Here is a 22,447-nt window from a genome sequence, read left to right on the forward strand (position 1 = left end):
AAGGAATAGCAGCTTTTATGCTTTCATCTACACACTTGTGTAAATATCAACAACTAAGTTGATTCTTACGGTTATCTGAAATTTTCCTGGGCATATCTGAAACCACCCAGCCAAATTTGTGTTTAGAAAATGACAGAAGAATGACTGCAGCTGTGTCAGTCCCAGGATACCAGAGCCTTCACTCACCTTGTCTCTCCATCAGACCTGAAAAAGGAGCTCTGTGTGGCTTGGAAGCTTGTCTTTCTCTCCAGAAAAAGTTGGTTCAAAAGATACTGCCTTACCTACCTTATATTTCAGAAAAACAACGGTCTGTAATGTAGTATTTATTTTTCTGTGTGAGGCAAAAATGTACAGAAAAAAGGACAGTCAGGAACTGCACAGTTTCCAAGCGATTTTTAACACCTGTAAATTATGTACATAATGTCAAGCAAGGCTGTACAAGTGATCACTTCATGGATTTCAGCCACAGGTCATCCAGCATCAAATTCTGGGTCTGTTTCAAAACAGCTGGGACTTACCCATTAATGCATCTTGGCTTCACAGCAGATCAACTATTCTTGGTGGCAATACTGTGGCTGCTGCAGTCTTGGTTTGAACTTGTGGTGGTCAAAGTCAGGGTGTTCTCCTGGGAAGATCCATGATGATGGATTTGGCTCCTGCAAGGGATTGGATTGAGTCTGGATCTCCTTGCGTGTCAGCTAGGATTTTGATTGTGGACCCACTTGATTACACTGGCAGCTCCTCCTGCAATTTCATATAATGAGAAACCCAGCACCGATGAATTGATCAGCACCTAAACCATGCAGAAAATTGACTTCAAAGGATTGAAAAGAGGAATACTGCATTTTAGAGGTAACTGCATATTAATCTTACCAGATGGTCTGATAGCATAGTACATGTGCCGTAGACATGGCTAGAAATAATGTTTAGTCGTGAAACATTTTGTGAATATAGAACCAAAGCTTTACTATTTGATGTCTGGTGTACAGCAGCATATGAAGAATATATATTTCTATAATGCCATCGCTTTCTTTTGGATTGGGCCCCAATTTTGCTCACTTTCCTCATGCACATCGGCCCTTTGGAAACGGACATGTGTGCAGAAAGCAAGAATTTGGATCAAGATCACAGGTTTGATTAATAAACGCAAACTGATATAGTGTACTGGGTCCTATCCTTCTTCTGGCAAAGATGAGGTTCGACTGTCATTGACATCAAAGAAAGTAGGACTTGATCTCACTGTAGGAGCCCAGGTCTGGTGATAAAAATCATGTTGACTTTACATTCACTCTCCTTCTCTCCCAACAGGTGGTGCTGTTCCTTCCTTTCTGGGGAAACCGAGAGGAGAGCAGAGTAGCATCAACTACAGGAGAGGCTGGGGCTGAGTAAGAGAAGGTCGAGACAGACATCAGAATTGGGGGAACCCAAGGAGAGATGGAGTCAGACAAAAAATTGAAAGCACTCCTTCCCCCAAAAAACAGACAGAAAAGAAAAAGTAAAGTAGAAAGTGGGGGAAGAAGGTCAGAAAAGGCAAAAGAGTGAGAGAGTAGGAGGTAAATGGGAGATGTGGCAAGCGGGCAACTGTGGCTATAATTTGTCAGTTCCTATTTAAAATATCTTAGAGAAAGATACAAGTTGTAAATTACAAGAAAAAATGGTTAATGTGCTCAGGCAAATTTGGGGTACCCAAAAGAGAGTTCAAAAGACTTACACAAAATTGAACTCCATGAGGCACACCTCTCCCCAACTTAGCACTATTTTCATCTGCTTCATACATTTTCAGTGCCTCAGTGAAACAAGTGAGAAGCCTTCAGTGCTGACCATACTCTTTGTGGATCTAATTTTATCTTCTTGACTTGTTAAAATGTCTTCCCCTCCTTGTACTGTCATATCAGAGAGTATATCGCCATATAGTGCCACTCTGGCATGTTGATTCTCTGATTCTTTCTGTGAAAAAGAATACATATCTCTGCACATTAGTGGGAGCAGTGAGGAATCATATGCATACAAAACAACAATGTGATTATGTATTCTAAAGGAATCAGGTTTCATATCATGCAGTGATTTATATAAGCTAACTTTTCCTGTACTGATGTAGCAAACTGGTAGCTGATTCTGATCTTGCTTATTCTATGTGTTGAAATCAGAAGTAACTTCTCTTTGCTAATTGAGTTGTACTGGTGGGAGACAGGTGAAAGTGAGATCACAAGCAGGCCCTGACTGTGTCTAACTTGCTGTAAAGCAAAGAATATAATTTTGTATATTGCATCCCTATTAACTTTTTCCAATATGTCTAAATTTAGCAAAAAATAGTCTGCAAGCAGTGGATCATCTTAGAAAAAATAGTTAGAGCACAAAAGGGTAACTTATAGCTGCAGCAATAATCTTGCCTCTAGGTTCTTGTCCCTTTTGAAATGAACCTGAATCCTGATGTATAAAGGTGTACTGTAGATAATTCCCTTTTGGGGAGGGAAGCAATTATATAGAACCACTGTCATAATTGTTCTACAAAATGAACCTGAGAGAGAAAATATATACAATACAGGAGGCCCCCGACATGTGACATGATTGGTTCCAGGGGAAGTGTCGCAAGTTGGGGGCATTGTAACTTGAACCCTCATTTACGATAGGCGCCATGCATCGTCGTAAGTGTGGGCCAAGGATGTAATTTGGGAGTTTCCAGCCCCTTCCGCACTCAAAAAAATGGTTGTAAGTGCAGGGAATAGGAACTTGGGCAGTTGCATCTCGGGGGCCTCCTTGTACTACCAAGACAAAGAGAGATTGTCCCTTTGAGTCATCCAAAGCATTTAAGAGCTCTTGAAAGTCTGTGGTGTTGGTTTGTTTTTGTTTGCAAACTCTTTTTATTGCAATATCCAGGATCCACTTAGATCCAGTCCCTATATCTAAATTAACTTACTTTCCTGCAAGATATAAAATAATATATTTAGAGAAAATCATATACTGGGCTGTCTTCAATTTTGAGGCATATACTATTGCCTCCAGCTCATCTTCCTTGCCAAGAGGGTCAGCCAGTTTAGTCTAAAGTCTAGGGACTTGACTTTTCCATTTCTTGGCTATCATCTCTCTGAGAGATCCAGCAGGCATCTCTAGACACCGTTAGTTTGATCATTTGCCCACCAGTTATTGAAGTTTCCAGCTGTGTCTGTTAATTCTTCCATTATGTTGAGAAAATAAATCCAGACGGATTTTAAGGTTGGGCTTGCCCAGAACTCTGGATATTGAAGCTAGTATTCTGACTACGTCCCCCAACAACTAGATAGAGCATTGTACACTTCTTTAATAAGTAGTATAAATGCCCAAAGTGCAAGATTGTGAGGCTCTCAGACACTGTAACCAAGAGGGCAATAGAAGTACCTACTCTCAGAAGGAATAGATTGCTGGAATAAGAGGGGGACAGGACAAATGAAGGGAAGTGGTGAAAAGGGAAAGAAATGGGATAAGCAGGAATGGTAAGACTCTGCTGTTGAAGGGTTGCAGTGGTAGGAAAGGTTGGATGAGAGAAGGGGGACCAAAGAACAATGACAACACAAGCCGGGTGGGAAGTTTGCTGTAATTCTTCAATTTTGGAGGCTGTCAGCAGATGGAATAGCTGTTGCCTTGTTTAGGGTACTCAGGGTCGGCCCACAACATTTTGGCACCTGAGTTGGGGAGCTCAAATGGTGCCTCCTCGCTTGGGCCACAACTTTGAAAGGTCTCAATTCTCTGGGTCCTAGTGGCACCGCCCCCCCCCCCCCAATAGTCTGGCACCTGAGGCGGCCACCTCAGTTCGCCTCATAGTAAGGCCAGCCCTGAGGGTACTCTTCATGTAACCAGGAAACAGCACTTATTTGTCCTACCAAATCTCCACATCTGGTTATAAGCAGATGATTATAAAGTTTCAATAAACACCTGTCTGCTTGAACTTCCAGCCTTTCGTGAGGGGGAAAATGGCAAAAGGATCAGGTTTTGCAGTGTGCCAGAGGAGCTTTACAAAAAACATTCATTCTGAAGAAGCTATCAGAAATGGGAAGAGTATTTTTTTTAAATGCTAAACTGAAAATTGGCTACACCGATTTAAAAAAAAATCTGTTTGCAGCATAGTTAGGCACAAGAAGTGACAAATGCTCAACAATCTGATCAATATCTGCTTTCATAAACAGGAAAAATTCCCCTCACAGGGAGAGGAAACGTGGGTTTTATTGCTGTGTTCTTCTCCTTGCTTTGGCCTGTGCTCACATCTTTGCTGCGTGTCAGTTAAAGAGTTTGAATTTACTTGTGACTATTGCTGCTGCCAAGTAAAGGCTATATGCTGACCTCAGTCAGTGCTGATGACTTCCATGTGCAAATACAGGGCAGTGTATGACCATGAGATTCTTGTTACGGTTTATCTGACAAATTGTGTTTCTGATTCAACTGCATTTCAAACAATGTTTGTAATAGAGAACTCTTATAATGTTAATTGATGCAGGCTCAGCAAAAAAGGTTGAGATTAAATGTGCAAGAATATTTACATTTCATTAGGAAAAGTCGCATCCTCTTTTAAGGGCAGGTATTCAGGAAAATATATTAGTATTGTCTGGGTCTCCGCATGTCATATGATCTGTCTGAAGTTATGCTGGACAGATATCTACCATGAATGCAAATGGTCTCCCAAGTGAGTGATTTTTAGTTTTAAAATCACATTTTTGACATTTCAAATGTGATGGGTTCTGTGCAAGTTTTTTTTTTTTTTTTCTTCATGGAAACTGCCCTTCAGTTTAACAGATGGCATCCTTCAGATATTACCAGCCCATAAAGTTGTCTTTTACTGGTGAATGTGGCTTTTAAGAAAAATAGAAGTAAAGCACTGTCTTTACATTTTTGTGTGCAATAAGTAAATTAAAACTTCACTGAAATTTTATTAAAATGACTTTCAAGGAATAGCTCAGTGGTTTGAACATTGGCCTCCCAAACCCAGGGTTGTGAATTCAACCCTTGAGGGGGCTGTTTAGGGATCTGGGACAAATCTGTCAGGGATGGTACTCCCTCCTGCCATGAGGGCAGGGGGACTGCACTTGATGACCTCTGGAGGTCCCTTTCTCCTCTATGAGGTGGTATATCAAACTAATGAGAAGTAACATGAATTTTGTATGATGGGTGTTTAAAACTTTGGAAAAAACTGCACTGCCTTAAGACACAAAACTAATATTTCAGGTTTCTTAGCAAAAATGTTGTGAAAGGAAATATAGGGGAGGGTTTTTTCAAATTGCCCATTCATTTGAAGGACAGGGGCTGTAGAGATCTGACTCGTTTGCCTAGGTGTATTTAAAGAGAAAGTAGGTTTACATCTAGGATAATAGCTCACAAAAAGCATGATTTGGATTATAATATATCATCCCCTATAATATCCCTCTTCTGTACTGGCCTGTCTCACAAAATATTGTTTGTCAGGCTACAGTTAACTGATCCCCTCTGCCCCCCCAAAAAGAGGCAGTAGTAAATCTCCATAGCTCAGATCAACCAACTCAGGCTCACACTTATACAGAGATAAAAAGGACCGTGTAGACATTCCCACTTAGGCTGTGAGCGATAGTAGGAAACTTGTCTGGAACTGATATGTTTAGTCCCAGAGCTTGAGCCTCTCAAATGTGGGTCATACTGTGAGACTTGTGCTCCTATTTGTTTACAGTTCAGATATGCCCACAGAAACCTACTTCCTTTAGTAATTCATCACTGTATTCATTTTGCAAAAACTATATGTTTTCTTTGATCACTATGTATTAAATATGGGGGGGAGGGGTTAAGTCTGTTTTCAGCTAAGATGTTGCTGTAGTTTTGAATGACCAGAATTGGGGCATTAAACTCAGTGTCTTGACCAAGCCCAGGTTTGATTACATTATTTCCTCTTTAGTTTCAGTTGGATACAGTATTATTAACTTCCTGTCCTAAACCGTTCTCTAGAGTCTGTTTAACATGAAACAGCTGCTGTTTTCCACTTCATTGCTCTTGGTCTGTATTTCAGTTCAAAATAATCAAGTGCTTTGGGATCCCTTTGGGCGACAGATGGTCTAATATAAATACATGCTATATTATTACTAATAAATTCTAATTGCAATAATCTCTGCTAACTAGTACAAGAGTAGACGTGCTCTACAATAAAACCTTCCACTCACTCACCATCTCTGCAACTCTCGGCTTTGGCCTCCCCCCCCCCGTCCTGCAAGTTCTTATTACTGTACTGACTAGAGTGTTTACCGCACTAAATAGTCCCATTGAAGACAATGCAGTTGATGAGACTACCTGCAGCACAACCCCCTCCAGCCAAATTGGGCCTATAGACTGTCCTGGGACTCAGCACATCTGCAAGAAGCACTTATCAATTGGCATCTGCCAGTCTTTGGTATGCTAGTGAAGTCATTAATGTAGTAGTTCTAATATTTTTAAGGATAAGGAACTGGTATACAGGCATTATAGCTTTTAAATGATCATTTTGTACTGATTTATGTTACAGTAGATCTAGGAGCCCGGATCAAGATTCAGAACCTAACTAGGCTCCAGACAGGGCTAGTATCAATACAGATAGTCAAAGCCCCAGAGAGCTGACATTACACCTCCCTAAACGGGGACTTTCTTGTCTGGCAGGACCACAGATGTTCCTGGGCCAGAGAGCCCTGGTGGCTGGAAGTCAGACAGCAGGAGGGCTGGCTGCTGAGAGCCCAATGGGGCTAGCAGCAGCCCAGCCGGGGAACCAGGGCCACGTAACAGGTGGGCTAGCAGGGGAGCCGGGGTTGGGGTTTAGCAGCAGGGGAGACAGGGTCACGTGGTAGCCCGGCAGGGAGGCCGCGTCAACTGGGAAACCAGGGCCCTGCAGCAGAGGGCCAGAGCTGCACACACTGGGGAGCTGAAGCTGAGGCCATGCGGCAGCCCACAATGGGAGCTGGATCCAAGGCCACTACAGTGCAGCAGGGGGTCTGGGCTTTGGCAGCCTGGTAGGGGGGAGAAGGGGACGGCAGCCTGGCAAAGGAGCTGTGCTGGGCTAGGACCATCAGTAGGCAGCCCTGCTGGGGCCGTTAGCAGGGTGATCAGCCAGAGCCAGTGTCAGACTAGAAAGCCAGCAGCAGGGGACCTCCCCTGGTCTGGCAATTTGGGACCAGTCAGGTCCCAAGGCTGCCAGACCAGGGAGGTCCAACCTGTAGAAAGCATACCATACTGGTATGAAATGGGGTGGAGGTGGGGGATTTGGTAACAAGAACACAGTTTGCCATTAGAGAAGTCTATCAGAATGTCACTTGCCAAGATGGAAGTGATTTGTAAGCATCACAGGAGAGGCAGGTTTCAAGGAGGGATTAAAAGGAGCTTGGCACATTTTAAAAGGGGTTTCCCCCACATATAGAGGGCTGGGGTGGAAGCTCTCCTGCAGCCCCCCAATTGACTCCCCCCCCCCCTCCGGATGGCAGCCTGCAGCAAGTGCAGCCAGGCTGATGGCCAAGTGCTGTGATGTGCCAAGTGTGGGCACTCAGGGCACTCCAAGCCAGGACTGCTTTGCTGTCCTCCATCGAGTTAGACAAGCGAGCGGGGAACCCCTGAGAACTGTCTGTCCGGGGTGGGGGTCGGGTCCCTTTAAGCACAGCCCTCGGCTAGCCTGAGACAGCAGCTCCACGCTCTAAGTCCTAACCTGATGCCCTGCCGGCACTGCTTCCGGCCATCCTTAACCTCGGTTCAGGGTCCACTCTGTGGACATGCTAGTTCGAATTAGCAAAATGCTAATTAGAACTAGTTTTAGGTCTAGATGCACTAGTTCGAATTAGCTTAGTTCGAATTAAGTTAGTTCGAATTAGTGCTGTAGTGTAGACATACCTAGAGGCAGATATGAGCCCTCAGTGTAGCTACTGTTTCGTGTCTTCCATAGTTTCTCTCAGACTGCCAAACAAAAGAATCAGTGAAATATTTTATTGTTCATTCAGCTGCGGAAGCACCAAAAGCTGCAGAAAGCGCTTAGAAATCGAAGTAACCTAATGCGCTATTTCCAGCAGTTCTGCCTGCTCGCAGCTTGCCTGATGGTGTCTGCCTTGTGAAGTCAGAGGAATTGCTCTCTCTCTGAAAATCTCTTCACACTGTCACGGAGAATTGCCAACCTCTGTTCTTTTTCAGATACTGACAATGTAAAACAAGGCAGATATTCAGCAGATGGTATTGGGAATGCACTTAGATTCAAACAGCAAATGTATTGCTCTCTCCAGTTTTCAGATGGTGTTTTCAAATGTAGTACATCTGTCCCAGAGTACTTATCTCCCTAAATACGGATTTCTCTAAAAACAGAGGAATTGCATTTAGGACATTGGTCAATAGCAACAGGTGGGTTTTGTTTTCTTCTAACATTTGCCTGTGGTTTACATTTTAGCTACTGTGACTCTTGCCGGTCTTGTGTCTGTGCAATGATAACAAAAGCGATGTATCTGCTTAGTTTTAGCTGGGTCAGTCCCAGTTCTGGCGACATGGTGTTTTTAAATGGGTTGTGTCAGCATTCAGTGCAGCTGGGAGTCTGCCAAACGTCTTTAAAATACACAAAAAGGCAAATGAAAGGATAGCTGTTAGCTGATTATTCTGTTTCCATTTCACCATACGAATGAGTGACATGGACTGCAGTCTAATGTAGAGGATTCTCCCAGTGGTAAGTGGCACTTTGTCTTGTGTGTTGAAAGCCACTAATCAAGCCCCGCTCTCCAGTACAGCATTACAGACTGATTGCCCGCAGGCTCCCAGCTCTGAAGTCAAAGGGGGTTGCTATGGGAATCAGGAGGGCACTTGAAGACAGGAACTGAAGCCTGTCTTTCCCTGTCCAAGGCAGCTTGCAGCTGGAGTCAGAGAAAAGAAAAACTAAGAGGAGGTGGCACACACACACAGCCACAGTAAAATGCATGCATGTTAGAGGAGGGACCTTCCTAGCATGAGGCTGTGGGATAAAGAAGAGCAGATACTGAAGTATCAGACAGTGGTGTGTCAGCCTTATTTTTCCTGCTATATATCTGACACAGAGAAAGTACAGTAAAAGTCCAACTATAGCAAGATGGGATCTGGCTCTTCAACTTACCGTCACAAGTGTATCTATTTGGATATCGATGGAAGAATTCAAAAGGTACTTTTCCTATTTTTCACAAATTGGTGTCTCTTTCAGTAAGCAGCAGCAATGATGGCACAGTGTATTTATTATGTGACCTATAAGCTAATTATGTGTTTATATTCAGCTCTGGCATGGATCTTGACTCTTTTTATAAAATGCTCTTGAGTTAATTCTGCTTTGTGAATAAATATGTTCGGTTGGTTTGTTATTAAAGTGCAGTTAGGACTCTGTGCTGCAGGATGTGAGTGTATGTGTGTGAAATCCTGATTTAACAGTCTTCCAGGATTGCTCTACAAAAGCACCCTTAAGTGTTTGCAAAGTTTTGCACATTAGTGGAACGGTGCTTTCCTGGTTTTCACATGATGAACAATAACTGCAAAGAAAGCTATGGTGCATTATCTTGAAATTATCTAGCACATGGATATTAATGTGAGGAAGACATTTTAAAATATATTCTAAATGGTAGGGAGCTCTTTCATTAGTCTGATGCATGATACATTTGTATCACGGTAATGGGCAAGGGTCCCCAATAACACTGACAAAGTTCTTTTTCCATATCATTAAACTTTTATCAAAACTTCAGGTATTATATGTTCTGTATAGTACTGAACATACAAAAAGGAACATGCAATCCCTGCTCTGAGGAATGTGTATGCTAACTATAAGAAACATACAACTCAGAATATGTGAAATGTGTGAGGCATTTTACACAAAAATATCCTACTCTTTCAGTTACTAATTTATCCTAGATAACTTTTCAGCCACAAATCAAGTGCCTTATTTTGGACAGCAAATAGACAACACTCAGCTATTAAAGAATGATCTCTTTCTGGCTTGCAAAATTCAAAATAGACATCTCTTAAGGTCCAAGCCTAAAATATTATTTCACATACCATCAGCTTTCCCTTTGGAAAGAAATAGCATTATGCATTTCCCCCCATATGTTAGATACCTGCTTATAAAGCCATCTAAGTAGCTTCCCACCGTATTATCAAAGAATGTCTTCTTTGCCTGCGGTCCCGCACCTGACTGCTCTGATCGCCTGTGAGGCATAACCAATTCTCCAAAATAGGGCAAGCTCACAGAAGCACGCAAACAGAGAATGAGGAATGTATTCAAAATGAGACCTTGGATAATGAAGAGCTGCACGAGTTTCGTCAGAGCAGAATATTATCCCCTCATCGGTTTGAGTTGAAGGTGAAATCTCTGTTGCTGTCAGCTTTTCATCACTAGCAGAAGGGAACAGCCAAACTCTGTTAAACAGGAAGGAGGATTTATGTTTTGCCACAGTTTAGCAGAGGCAGTTGCCTAATAATTCAAGGAAATTACATTTGCTGTGTGAGGTTCCCTAACACCTTCAAAACTGGAAAAGCAAAGGGTTTAATTTTTATTTTAAAAAGTTCAAGACCATTTACTTAATAGTTACTAAATAACACTTTGTCATTTCCTGCTACTAAAAACTGAGCATTAACCAGGATAAGTCTCTAGAGAGCAATTGTATTGCAGAACACGCCAGAGGCATGATTGTATGAAATAGTAATGCAAACTCCAGCAATATAAATGTTGCTCAATAAACATTATCTGCTTCTTTTGTCAGATGTGAAATTCCATCTGTGCAATGTTTGAAAGAATTCCTGTAGTAGAAAATATGGAGTAAATGGGGGTTCATTCAGGGCTAAGCAGAGCATATTGCAAAGCCTCATGTCTCCTCAGTAGAGGCGTAATTAGAGGAAAGGAATCCATAATCTTCCAAGGAATGCAGTATTTGTGATTTTTAGAGGCAGCTCATTAAACTAATGCTGAGCAACTCCTTACTTGTCCCAGTATTCAATATGATCATTATAAAATTGTTTGAGCCTGAAAGGATTTAGCCCCAAAATCTGACTCTACTGATGGACATTTCAGAGTATTGTAATGGAGATGGGCATCTGATGATAATGATAAATACTTTTGCCAAATACTAATGGTCTAATTCTGACCTCACATCCCTTTGCACTTTTGGTACACTATTGACTTCAGTTACTTCTCATTTACATGAGTTTAAGTGAGAAGACAATCTGGCTGATTGAGTGTAACACTTGAGGAGCTGGTACGTAGCACATTACATGTAAAGATCTGTTAATGAAACATTAACATTTAATTAAACATTACCTCCTTTTACTTTTTGGTAAACTGAGGCACAAGAACATTCAGTGGCTTGCCCAAAGAGATCTGACTCTCTCTTTTGCTCTAACAACCAGCATAGAAGTAGGAAGGAGGGGCATGGGGCATCCCCCAGATTTTGCTCCCTTCACCGGGGTCCCAGGTGCCAGGATGCATCCAGAGGGGCCAGCTGCTGCCTAGGGTCCCAGCAGCTTCACTGTAGGCCTTGGGGTCCCAACCAGCAGCCTCGTGCCCAGGGCTCTGCAGCTACCCATGGCCCTAACTTGAATGATGTTTTGCTTTTTTGCAACCATGTTACGCTGTTCATGCCTATTCAGTTTGTGATACACTGTGACCTCAATATCTCTTTCCACAGTACTCCTTTGTAGGCAGCCATTTTCCATTGCATACGTGTGCAACTGATTGCTCCTTCCTAAGTGGAGTACTTTGCATTTCTCCTTCTTGACTTTCCCTCTATTTACTTCAGACCATTTCTCCATCTATGAACTTTGGGATGTTTGACCTCAGGGTCTGAAGCCAAATCTTGAGGTGTTCTCATCTCTTCATAACAGCATGACTTTTTTCTTTTAAGAAATGTTAACTGAGGTTCTGTTGAAGGCACTCCTGCTGAGACATCCACAAACAGAATGCTTCTGATGGTGATTTTGTTTCCCACTTAGAGGCCAAGGCTCAGTGTACGTGACAGTAGATTAACTTTATGGAGTAAATGGCTCCAAAGCATAGCTGCCAAACAGCAACAATTCCAATGGGGGTGGCTTCTGGGCAGTGTCATTTTTAAGTATGTCAGTGGAGTGATTTCAGTCCCAAGTATGATGAGCAGTGGCAGTTGATGGGGTGAATCATTTTAATCTGTTGGGAATTCATGAAGATATTATTACAGATTTGTATTTAGACCCAAGAATGGACAGATGGGAGGGCATGAAAACTACTGTAATGTAAATGGAAGAGTACTGACCCTGGATGATTTCCTCAAACCTTAGACAGGGCCACAGCTCAGGCAGTAAGTGAAGAAATTTGGAGTCCTTTTCCCAGTAAAATCAAAGGCACTTTGAATGCCAAAATGAAAAAGAGCCTTAAAACAAAAGCAACCCTCCTAATTCAACCTAATTTGGTCTCATTGACCGGCACTACAGAATACTAAAGCTCCTGATGAGCGGAACAAAGTTGACATACTTTGGTACTACATTACCAGTTGTCATGTTGTGGGGGAAAGAGGAGAGTTGTTTGGTTTTTGCTTAGTTTTTGTTTCAATTAAAACAACTGTAACTATATTATAAACACTACTAGATTTCTGAAGGTTGCTATGTCTGGTCCAAACTTTCTAACACTCTTTTTAAAAAGAAAAACCCTAGAAAAGTGACAGACTGATCAAACCAAGAGTGGTAAATTGTTTTTGCAGTACTGAATGCTGCACATATCTGCCTCAGTCCGGCCAATTTTCACACATTCTTTATTCACGTGTCCCATATGAGTACCCAAGGGGTTACAGTTATACAGTGACTCTCAACCTTTCCAAACTACTGTATCACTGTGAAGAATCTGATTTGCTTTCCATACCTCAGCTTTTCACCTCAGTTAAAAACTATTTGCTTACAAAAGCAGACATAAAAATACAAAAGTGTCACAGAACACTACTACTGACATTTTTTAATGTTCTCACTTTTTACCGTACAATTATAAAATGAATGAATTAAAATATAAATCATGCACTTACATTTCAGTGTGCAGCATATTGAGTACTATAAATAAATCATCATCTGTATGAAATTTTAGTTTGCATTGAAGCCACTACTGCTTTTTATGTAGCCTGTTGTAAACCTAGGCAAGACTCTAGGTGAATTGATGTACCCCATGGAAGGTCACTGTGTACCGCAAATGATATACTTATTCCTGATTGAGAACTGCCGCATTTATGCGGGGGGAATAATGTCTGCAGGAACTCTGCCATAGTTCTTGAGCGTGAACCCCTAACGACAACAGTCAATGAAAAATAGCTCAGATCACGATTCATGTAATTTGTTTCAACTTCCCCCATAACTCACCACATTTCAGTGAATTCAAGAAAGCTGATGAAATAGTTTCTTGATGGCTAGTTAATAATTAAGCAAACTGAGCAATGGTCATTCTAAAATACCTTGTCACGTCAAACTGTTTACATAGTCCAGTTTAGTGAATATTTTAGAGAGTAAAAAACGGCTTTATACAATCTGTTCAGACCTTTGGAAGAGAGGGAACCATATTGCTAGGTGTGATATGCATACCTTCTGCATTCTTTTAAAAGCGTGGTAACTCTTTTTTAACTAGTTGAGTATTTTCAGCATATTTCATACAGCCCCAAACATTCCTCCAAATACACTGAAGGCACAAGTCTATAGCCACCGTTCTTTTGCCCAGAAGGACTGCACAGGAGCCACACTGAGCTCGCATCATTTCCTATGCCAACCATTCCCTCTCTAAAAAGCACACCCCTTCTGCAGCATCCTTCCCAAAGCATTTCTGACCAGGAATATAGCCTGCAGCTCTCCGGGCACTGCAGAGCTAAAGTCAAAACAAGCTAAACAAGCTACACAATTTCAGCTACGTCAATTGCCTAGCTTAAGCCGAAATAGCTTATTTTGGCTTTTGACACTGTCTACACAGCAGGATGTCCGAGTTAGAGCACTCTTCCTCCGACTTCCCTTACTCCTCATACAATAAGGGTTACAAGAGTTGGAGTAAGAAGTCCTCCAGCTGGCCATTATTTTGACATTATGTCAAAATAACTGCTTGTAGTGTAGACGCGGACAATGTTATTTCGGAATAAAGTCAGTTATTCTGAAATAACACTGCTGTGTAGATGTACCCTCAGGGATCAGTGCTTAATTTGTTCCAGGGCTGAACTCCGGCACCTCTAGGGTTAGCATTTCATAGCTCCGGCACTGCTGGACTTGCTGTGTCAGTTATAAAAGTAAAGAAAAATGAAATAAAAATCACCTAAGCCTCTGTACTTCTTTCATTAGATTTTATAGATGGGGAAATGGAGGCGATGTTACTGGCCTAACTATTAATTAGTTGGGCAACAAAGAGGCGATGTTACTGGCCTAACTATTAATTAGTAGGACAATAAAGGAGAATCAGCTTGATATTGGATAGAGCTGAGCTCCAGTTGCACTTCTAAGTACCATCTGAGTTTAGGAATGTTTGAAATTGAGATCCAAGAAGTGAGGTTTTGGATGGTGCTTATCTCTATGTGTGGGAAATATAACTGATAAGATAGGTAGTCTTATCAGTACTTTCTCAGCATCTCAAGAAGACCATGTGATTACAAAATTTAAAAAGCAAGTTTCTTCTTCCCCAGTATTTAAGTGTTCTGGAGGCTGTTTCACACTGATATAGCTACGTAAGACTGTTGGGGAGGAATGTATAATCAGGATGAAATTTCACATCAGACTTTTTATACCGCAGTTCAGAATTCCTCTATGAAAATTGGTAAAGCAATTCAGTAACACTTGTAACATCCTGAACAAGAAAGTTTACACACAAAAGCATAATTATATTGTCCGCCGCACCTCCCCCCCCCCACACCCTGGACACAAGTGCTGGTCGATGTCATAAGGTAGCACACTCCTGAACCTATTTCTCTTTGGTTCCGGCATAGGCCCCCCCCCCCCTTTGCTTACATGGATCCAGAACCTACTGCACACAGCAGAATTCTGGGATCATTTAAGGAACAGTAAGCATGGGAATGGGAACAGACCAATGAGCCAAAAGGGGGTGGAGGACTAAGGGAATTCAACAGTGATAGTGAAACCATCATACCATCCCTCTCCTTCCCACACCTCCCAAAGGTACCCAAAACCTTCAGACCTCTCCTACGTGAAGCCTCATATCACACCAGTGGTGCACATAAAGCTGAAATGTGCATCCCACCAGGCCAGTGGCTGCTTAATCTGGACCCCTGACCTATTCAGATATCTTGCTTCTTGACTACACAGCCTTCACCTCCCCTTGGGACACATGAGTCTGAATCCCAAGAGTTCATCACCAATTGCAGTCTAGCAGTATTCATCACAGGCCTGTTTGCTGGGTTCATTCACAGTCCTTCTACCTGCCTCAGAGGTACTTGTCCTTTCCCCTTCCTCCCCCGCCTCTGCTCCTACTCCTCCCAACTGTTCTGGTATATTCCAGCTTCTTGCCCCTCTTGGCCATTGATCCACCAAAACTTGGCTGCTTGCACTTAGGCACCATCTGCTCACTTATTATGGTATGTTGTATGACAAACTATGCTATAGTGTTATTCTGCAGGTGCTGGCATTTTTACAGAGCTTTAGAAGGTCGCACACCCTGTCCTGTTTGACAGGGATCCTGAGCACTGCATATTTTACTGACTGAAAAAACTACATCACTGAAGGGCTACTGATGTCAGATCTAGCAGGTTGATACTATCATGCAAAGGGCTGGAAGCCAAAAACAGGCTTGCTTTATTTTTCATACTACTCAACTAGGAATTTTGCCAGGAAAAAAATTGAAATGCTTGTTTAAAAAATTGGAACAAAGTCTAATTATCAACAAATATTAATAAGGTATAGCATTCTGGACAGGTGGAGGATGAGTTACTCTGACCCTAAATATAGAACAGAATGTGTATGTTGCTTCTTACTCATGGTATCCATATTCCCCAAGTGAAATACAAAGTAATTAGCTATAAACTAGAAGGGCAGGGATTGCATGTAATCAGAGCAATTTTGTATCTTGAATAATAGCTTCTGCTCAGCATAGACCATAATGTGTTCTATTTATTGGGAATATTGAGCAAGACGCTAGGGTTATTAATCTCTACCCATGCTGTAAAATACCATGAGATCTTTAACACACCCCAGAGCTGTACAAAAGGGACTAAGGTAAAAAAGATGTTTGTCTGAAAAAGTCACTGAAATATTAGCATGGTGGCCCCGACCCAAAGCCCCGTCAATAAGTATTAGCGCTGACTCAGTGGCCTATTTCACACTCATTGCATGCTTAATCCAACTCTTATTTCCACTCCAGAAAGTCTGTCATCTCGTTAGTCACTCTGCTTTATTTCCTTGCTTCATGTTGCCCTCAGAAGCAACTGGAGCATATTCTGTGCTTAAATCCAATGGCGACATGTTGATTTTGTTGGAGGCTTCTGAAAATGATTATGTAAAATACTAAATGATGACCAGTTTCACTGTCCCTTTTTCTAAGACTATTGGAAATTCCTCTACAGGCAAGAGGGCAACAGGGATTGAAATGTGACAAATGTTTCCCCAATTTTAAGGTTAACAAATTATGTGCAGTTGCTATAATGTTTTTAGGATTATATTCCTTCCAGTGCTGTCTGCCAGGAAGAGGCAGTATACTGGGTTTATAGCAGTTTGGAGTCTTGAAGGAGTTAGCAATCTCCAAATTCAGACAGAAGCCTCTAGTGCTTTCTCCCCCACCTTTAGAGTGTTCCTAATAGAGAACAAGAATCAAAATGGCTAAACTAATCTGGCTTTGCTAGCTCAGTAAAGAGAACTTTGTGACAATATTTCTGCAGGGAACTGGACTGGGGAGGAAACAGCTGGTGAAATATAGAGCCTTTTAACTCAAGGTGGTGAACTCAAGTATGGTCCAAAATTATAGTTACTGAAAGTTGCTAGGAGATGAGATCTGTTTGAAATTAACTTTTGTGGTGCCCGTCCAGTTCCCAGAAGAGAAGAATCCGTATAATCATGATTAGCCTAATTGTCACCCTTGCCAGTGGAGTTAACGAAGAAGCCCAGCACTGAATGGCTATTATAGCCTCAACTCAGCCCTAAACCATACATATGAGTTCTCCAGGGCAAGCAGAAGTGTGCTGCTGGGAGCAGCATATGGTAACCTGAATTGCCACTGCCTGTGCTAGATCTCTTCTATGAATAAGTAGAAGAATTTGGTCAGAGTGCCAATAGTACCCTTCACTAAAGTCGCATGATTTTGGGTATCTCTTTGCTGAAGAGGTAGCTCATATGATTGGCTCCCAGATTAGCCTAGCCGCAGTGCCCACACTGCAAAGCCCCAGTGGAATTGCTGTATCCACACTTGTACTGTACTTGCCTATCAGGCAGTGGGACTTCTGGGAGCACATCCCATCATTTTTAGTCCTGCTCTAAGCTGTGCTGCTCTACAGGTTTGGTTTGGGAGGGGTGTGTGTTTGGTTGTTGGTTGGGTGGTGTTTTTGGGGTTTTTTTTAAATCATGTTTTGGAACAATTTCTTTGTCCTTCCTGGGCTGCCGTGTGGAAGTGAGCCTTTCAACTCAGTGAAGTATTTCTTGTTTGGCATAATCTAGATTTCTGTCCAGGGTGGATGTCTGTCCCAATCTATAGCAAACCCTGGTTCCTACCCTGAGATGTTGGCATTAATGCAACTCAAGAGGGATACAGGACATTGGACACAAAAGGAGTTATTTCAGCAGCCCCTTGTCTTCCTGAGAAAGCAATGGCAGCAGGCCTTACTAAGGAGTTCATGCAGACAAGGAGCAGTGGAGACAGCTGACACAGCTTTTAAGAGCTGTGGAATCCCAGTAAGCTGATTGGCAGTTTGGACGTAAGCCTACAAGCACTGAATGGTGGCACTGCAGTCTCATGCAGGCCTAGGATGGCCGCGGTGCTTCTAGAACTTTTGTGTGAGGACGTAGGCTGTTCTGGAGTGTGTGGTAAGCGAGGATGTCAATGTTTAACCAGTTAAGATTAACTGGTGGGTGCTGGAGCAGCTCCCTGCATGCTGTGAGCAAGGGGCTGCTCTGGCCCACGGGGAACAACCCCTGCCTGCAGCGGGCTCCAGCACCCCCACAGGCAGAGGCTGCTATGGGATCCTGACTGGAGCAGCCCCTGCCTGTGGGGCACCCGGGCCCACTGCTGGCAGGGGCTATTCCAGCTTGGCTAGTGCATCCCTGTCTGTGGCGAGGGGGTCGCTCCAGCCCAGCTGAGGTAGAGTGCCGCCACCCCCCGCCTCCCCTCTAATTGGTTAACAGGTTAAACAATATATTTAATGGGTTAACCAATTACACAGAGTTTTACATCCCTAGTGATAAGTGTCTTTTGGCCCTTAAGTACCAAGCCATGTAATTGAGAGAGGCCAGAAGTGAGCTGCAATTACCATCTGAAGGTGGGTTATTACTGACTGTGACAGGTAATCATTTTGTCATTGGCAACTAGGTTTATCAACTGTTCTCATTTTTAAGAACACTTCTAACACGAGGAGCCAATCATATCCCACCCCCAACCCTATTTTTCATACTTGCTGTCTGGTCACTTTATTGGTGACCCAACTGCAAGTACTGTGGCAATGGATGGTTGCAAGCTATGTATTGCTGTGCTACACCCACAGGTGGGGAACATTGCTAATGTCTCTGAAATAAAGGTGAGCTCTAAGTAGGGATGTTAAATATTGGTTAATTGAATAGTCGATTAACCTCATTCATTCTTATCGGTTACTCGACTATTCTATAATCCCTGGGGTTGGGCCAGCAGCCAATGTGCTCTGACCCCACTCCTGAAAAGATCCCTGCCACACTGTGCTGCTGCCTCTGTATCAGAAGCAGCAGTGTGAGGTATCATGCCGGAGCTGGTCTGAGAAGGGAGCCAGTTTAAAAACCAGTTCCCCTCGCAGATCGACTGCCTGTTGACCTGTGCTACTGCCTCTCATACAGAGGCAGCAGCGTAGGGTGCTAGCAGCCCCTGTCCTGGCAGGAGGCTCTGAGCTCCCTGCCCAGCTCCTAATATACTTTAAATGCAGAGCCACAGCAGGGTAAGTTCCAGACCTGGCACATATGGTTGCCAGATGGTTTAACAAAAAATACTGAACACCCCCCCTCCCCCCCCCCTCCCAAAAAAAAAACCATTGGGGAAAAAAATCTGTTGAGGAAAAAAAAGGGGGGGAGACCAAAGTTGTTGAGCAAAAAAAAGGGGGGGAGGATGGCTCCTCACTGCCCTACCCCCGCCAGATGCAACAGGGGAAAATTGTCCCCGCCAGGCTTCTGTCCGAGGGAAACAGGAAATACCAGATATTTCACGTCTGGTATTTCCTGGTTTTCTTTATATCGGATGGGGGACCCAAATAACGGACAGTCCGGGTGAAAACTGGACACCTGGCAACCCTACTGGTGCAAGCCAGGACTGAGCCAGGCTGCTGGCCATCCTGCTAAAAAAATTACTGGCTGGGGGGGATGCATGTAGTGTATGGCATTAACCTATAAGCTTTTGCTTATCGGTTAATCGACTGTACTGTTACATCCCTAGCTCTGAGTGAATGGGCTTTTCAGACTGTACTGGTGCTATCAGTGGTACACACATGCCCAAAGTCCACCCTCCTCCCACCCACCCTCACAAGTTACACATGCAAAATAGGGTACTACTAGCTCATTAAATGGGCTTTAAGGCAAAATATGCTCCACCTCAAACTCAAAACAAAGAGCCAACCCATTTCCCACTTAGAAGTCACCAGGAAAACTCCCATTTACTTCATTAGGAGTAAGGCTAAGTCTACACTGCACTTTACACCATTGTAACTTTCTGGCTCAACCACAAGCTAGGGATGAAAACATTCATTAAAAAATGTAACTTTGTAAAGTCTAAAAATCCTAGTCGTTACATGGCTGAACATGCTGCAGGGAGCCAGAATGTAACCTTCGGTCAGGTGGGGTCAGGCCAGGCCCACCACAGACAGGGGCTACTCCAGTGATCCTGCACAATGAAGCTTACTGGTTAACTATTTACATCCCTACCCCCAAGCACAGCAAGTTACAGTGCTGTAAAGAACCAGTGTAAACCAAGCTACAGCACTGGAAATTAGTTACTCTCCTGGAGAAGGTGTTCTCTCCCAGCACTCACGTTGTGGCCACATTTTCAGCTCAAAGCACTGCCACGGCCGCACTTTTTAAACTTTTAAAGTGTAGACAAAGCCTAAGAACATGCAGGCAATCATAGAACCAATTATATATTAACTAGGAAATGGTTGCTTGTTGTCTGACTGCCAGGGTTGAAAGCAGAAGAAAGCCAATCAGAAGAGCTCAACAGCTGACAAATGAAAAGACCTTTTATGGCATAAAATAATTGGTTAAAAAACCCTAAAGACAATCATTCAAAACTTGAGTGCCTTATCAAAATACAGCAAGTGATTTATGAATCACAGTTTCTATCAAACTTTTTTAAAAACCAAGAAAATTTGGAATCTAGCCCATATCCACTTAAATATGGACAACAGTAATATTATTACTAAGTAATATTTTTATTTCCTAACTTTGCATTCTTTCATGATTTTCCAAAACTTTGAAAAATTCATTCTGGCTTCCTTAAAGCTCTGTGTTTTCCTTCATGCAACAGGCTAGCTTTCTGACCTTTAGTGCTTCCTGAATATTTTTTATCTTATCCCACTCTTATCCTCTCTGGTCACTAATAATTGATTTCCAGAATGAGAACCCCAGTCATCTGAAATAGCACTCCCGGCTTGTCATAAAAGTTCATTCTAAGTTCAGCTGCAATTACCATCCTCTCCTAAATTACTGCATTTGTCAGTTCTTTGTACAATAATGGGATCACAATATTGTGTCAGGCAGTTTTAGTAGCTAGCACTTCAGAAAGCTGCTGGGTTTTGCTAAGAACAGGATTTCCGTCATATCTAAATCTGATATGTAAAAATTGAGGTCCAGCACTGTGGTGATTACCAAAATAGCCAAATACAATAAATTGTGTCTTGATGCTAGTTACTTTCCAAATAACGTGTAATAACTGGTAATTATCTGCCTCAGGTTTTTAATGGTCTAGTCCTGTAAAATTGTTCAGTCCTGTAAAATTTAATCTAGATACCTGAATGATTGGGGAAATGCAGTATCATTTATCCTCTGCTCATTAAAAACAACAACAACAAAAGTTTCATACCGTGACTACAGCAATGTTTTTTTTTAATTTCTCCCAGAGACTGGGATATGAAGCATTTGTTTAATACCTCATCTAATACCTCATCTTGCATAGTCTCACGAATCCTGACAGTGTGGCCAACTCTTACAATCCCGTTATGGCTTTTGGTGTGCTTTCTTAAATCCCTGACTCCCAGAATCTTTTTATTATGTGAAAATCTCTACTTTCATTGTCTGGAAGGAATATATAAAGTTTTTGTCCCCAGGGTTGTGTAGAAAAACTTGCCAATGTGATGCCTAAAAGCTCAAAAACCAGAAGACAAATGACTCAATATCTGTATATATATGTTTATCTCATGATTTTGAAACCAGTCTCTATTGTGGCTTAATTTATTGTTTTTGAATGCTGCAAGTATCATTACACGACTGAACCCTGCTATTACAGGTGGGGCTGGGAGCACTGCTTGTTAGTAAGGTTGCTTGACACCTCGCATTGTAACATCCTGTTTTCAGTAGCGTATAATTTTGCCAAACTATGTCTATATGGGTATGTCTAAACTACATGGCTCCGTCGATGGAGCCATGTAGATTTGTTGTTTTGGCAAAGGCAAATGAAGCCGCGATTTAAATGATCGCAACTTCATTTAAATTTACATGGCTGCGGCACTGAGCCGACAAACAGCTGATCAGCTGTTTGTCCGCTCAGCGCGCTAGTCTGAACGCTCCCCTGCCGACATCAAAGCCCTTTGTCGGCAGCCCCGGTAAACCTCATCCCACGAGGAATAATGGGGCTGCCGACAAAGGGCTTTGATGTCGGCAGGGGAGCGTCCAGACTAGCGCGCTGAGCGGACAAACAGCTGATCAGCTGTTTGTCGGCTCAGCGCGGCAGCCATGTAAATGTAAATGAAGCCGCGATCATTTAAACCGCGGCTTCATTTGCCTTTGCCTATGTGTCTAATCTACATGCCTCTGACGACAGAGGCATGTAGTCTAGACACAGCCTATGAGTTGAAACGGTCTGTGTTGGCTGTCTGCTTCAGGCTGAATTTAGTTCAATCAAAACAGTTCAGCCATATCTGAGAGTAAGACTAGGGAAACAAGCTTTCCCCATGGTAAACAACTTCTGAGACTTTTTCTTCAAAATGATCTAGTGGAAGGAGGGAGCATGCTTTGGAGCAGGACATGAAATTTGGTCTTTGTGCCAGGGGTGTATCTTTTCCCATCCCTGTGAAAATCTGCCCAAATTTGGCTAAGGTTTAAGCCTTGAAAAAATTGCAGTTTTCACATGCTCAGTAGAGACTTCTTG

General features: G+C 42.6%; 1 protein-coding gene and 1 long non-coding RNA gene across 8 annotated transcripts in view; one reads left to right on the top strand and one right to left on the bottom strand.

Annotated features, from left to right (window-relative positions):
* Window positions 1-253: 253 nt before the first annotated feature.
* LOC106733001 (uncharacterized) lies at window positions 254-10,362 on the bottom strand. Of its 2 annotated transcripts, none has more exons than XR_012898154.2 (3): window positions 10,228-10,362; window positions 1,712-1,947; window positions 254-793 (listed from the first exon to the last, which is right to left on the bottom strand). It is a non-coding gene; the product is annotated as an uncharacterized LOC106733001 (long non-coding RNA). The 2 variants fall into 2 exon arrangements; XR_003087074.3 differs by lacking the exon at window positions 10,228-10,362 and adding an exon at window positions 10,053-10,202.
* The window catches only part of PDE9A (phosphodiesterase 9A), a 96,094-nt gene continuing 81,668 nt past the window's right edge, over window positions 8,022-22,447 (top strand). For 2 of the 6 annotated variants that reach the window (XM_075912259.2, XM_089774191.1), the window contains exons 1-2: window positions 8,022-8,334; window positions 9,015-9,115. In XM_075912259.2, coding sequence (XP_075768374.2) covers window positions 9,047-9,115 — 69 coding nt within the window. In that variant the 5' untranslated portion in view covers window positions 8,022-8,334; window positions 9,015-9,046. Of the gene's footprint in view, window positions 8,335-8,448; window positions 8,651-8,682; window positions 9,116-22,447 lie in introns of those variants that run through there. The other 4 variants (XM_075912262.2, XM_089774193.1, XM_006137869.5 and 1 more) reach the window with 2 other exon arrangements.

The sequence above is a fragment of the Pelodiscus sinensis genome, chromosome 1 (assembly GCF_052426305.1).
Source record: "Pelodiscus sinensis isolate ZL-2025 chromosome 1, ASM5242630v1, whole genome shotgun sequence".
Classification (NCBI taxonomy): domain Eukaryota; kingdom Metazoa; phylum Chordata; order Testudines; family Trionychidae; genus Pelodiscus; species Pelodiscus sinensis.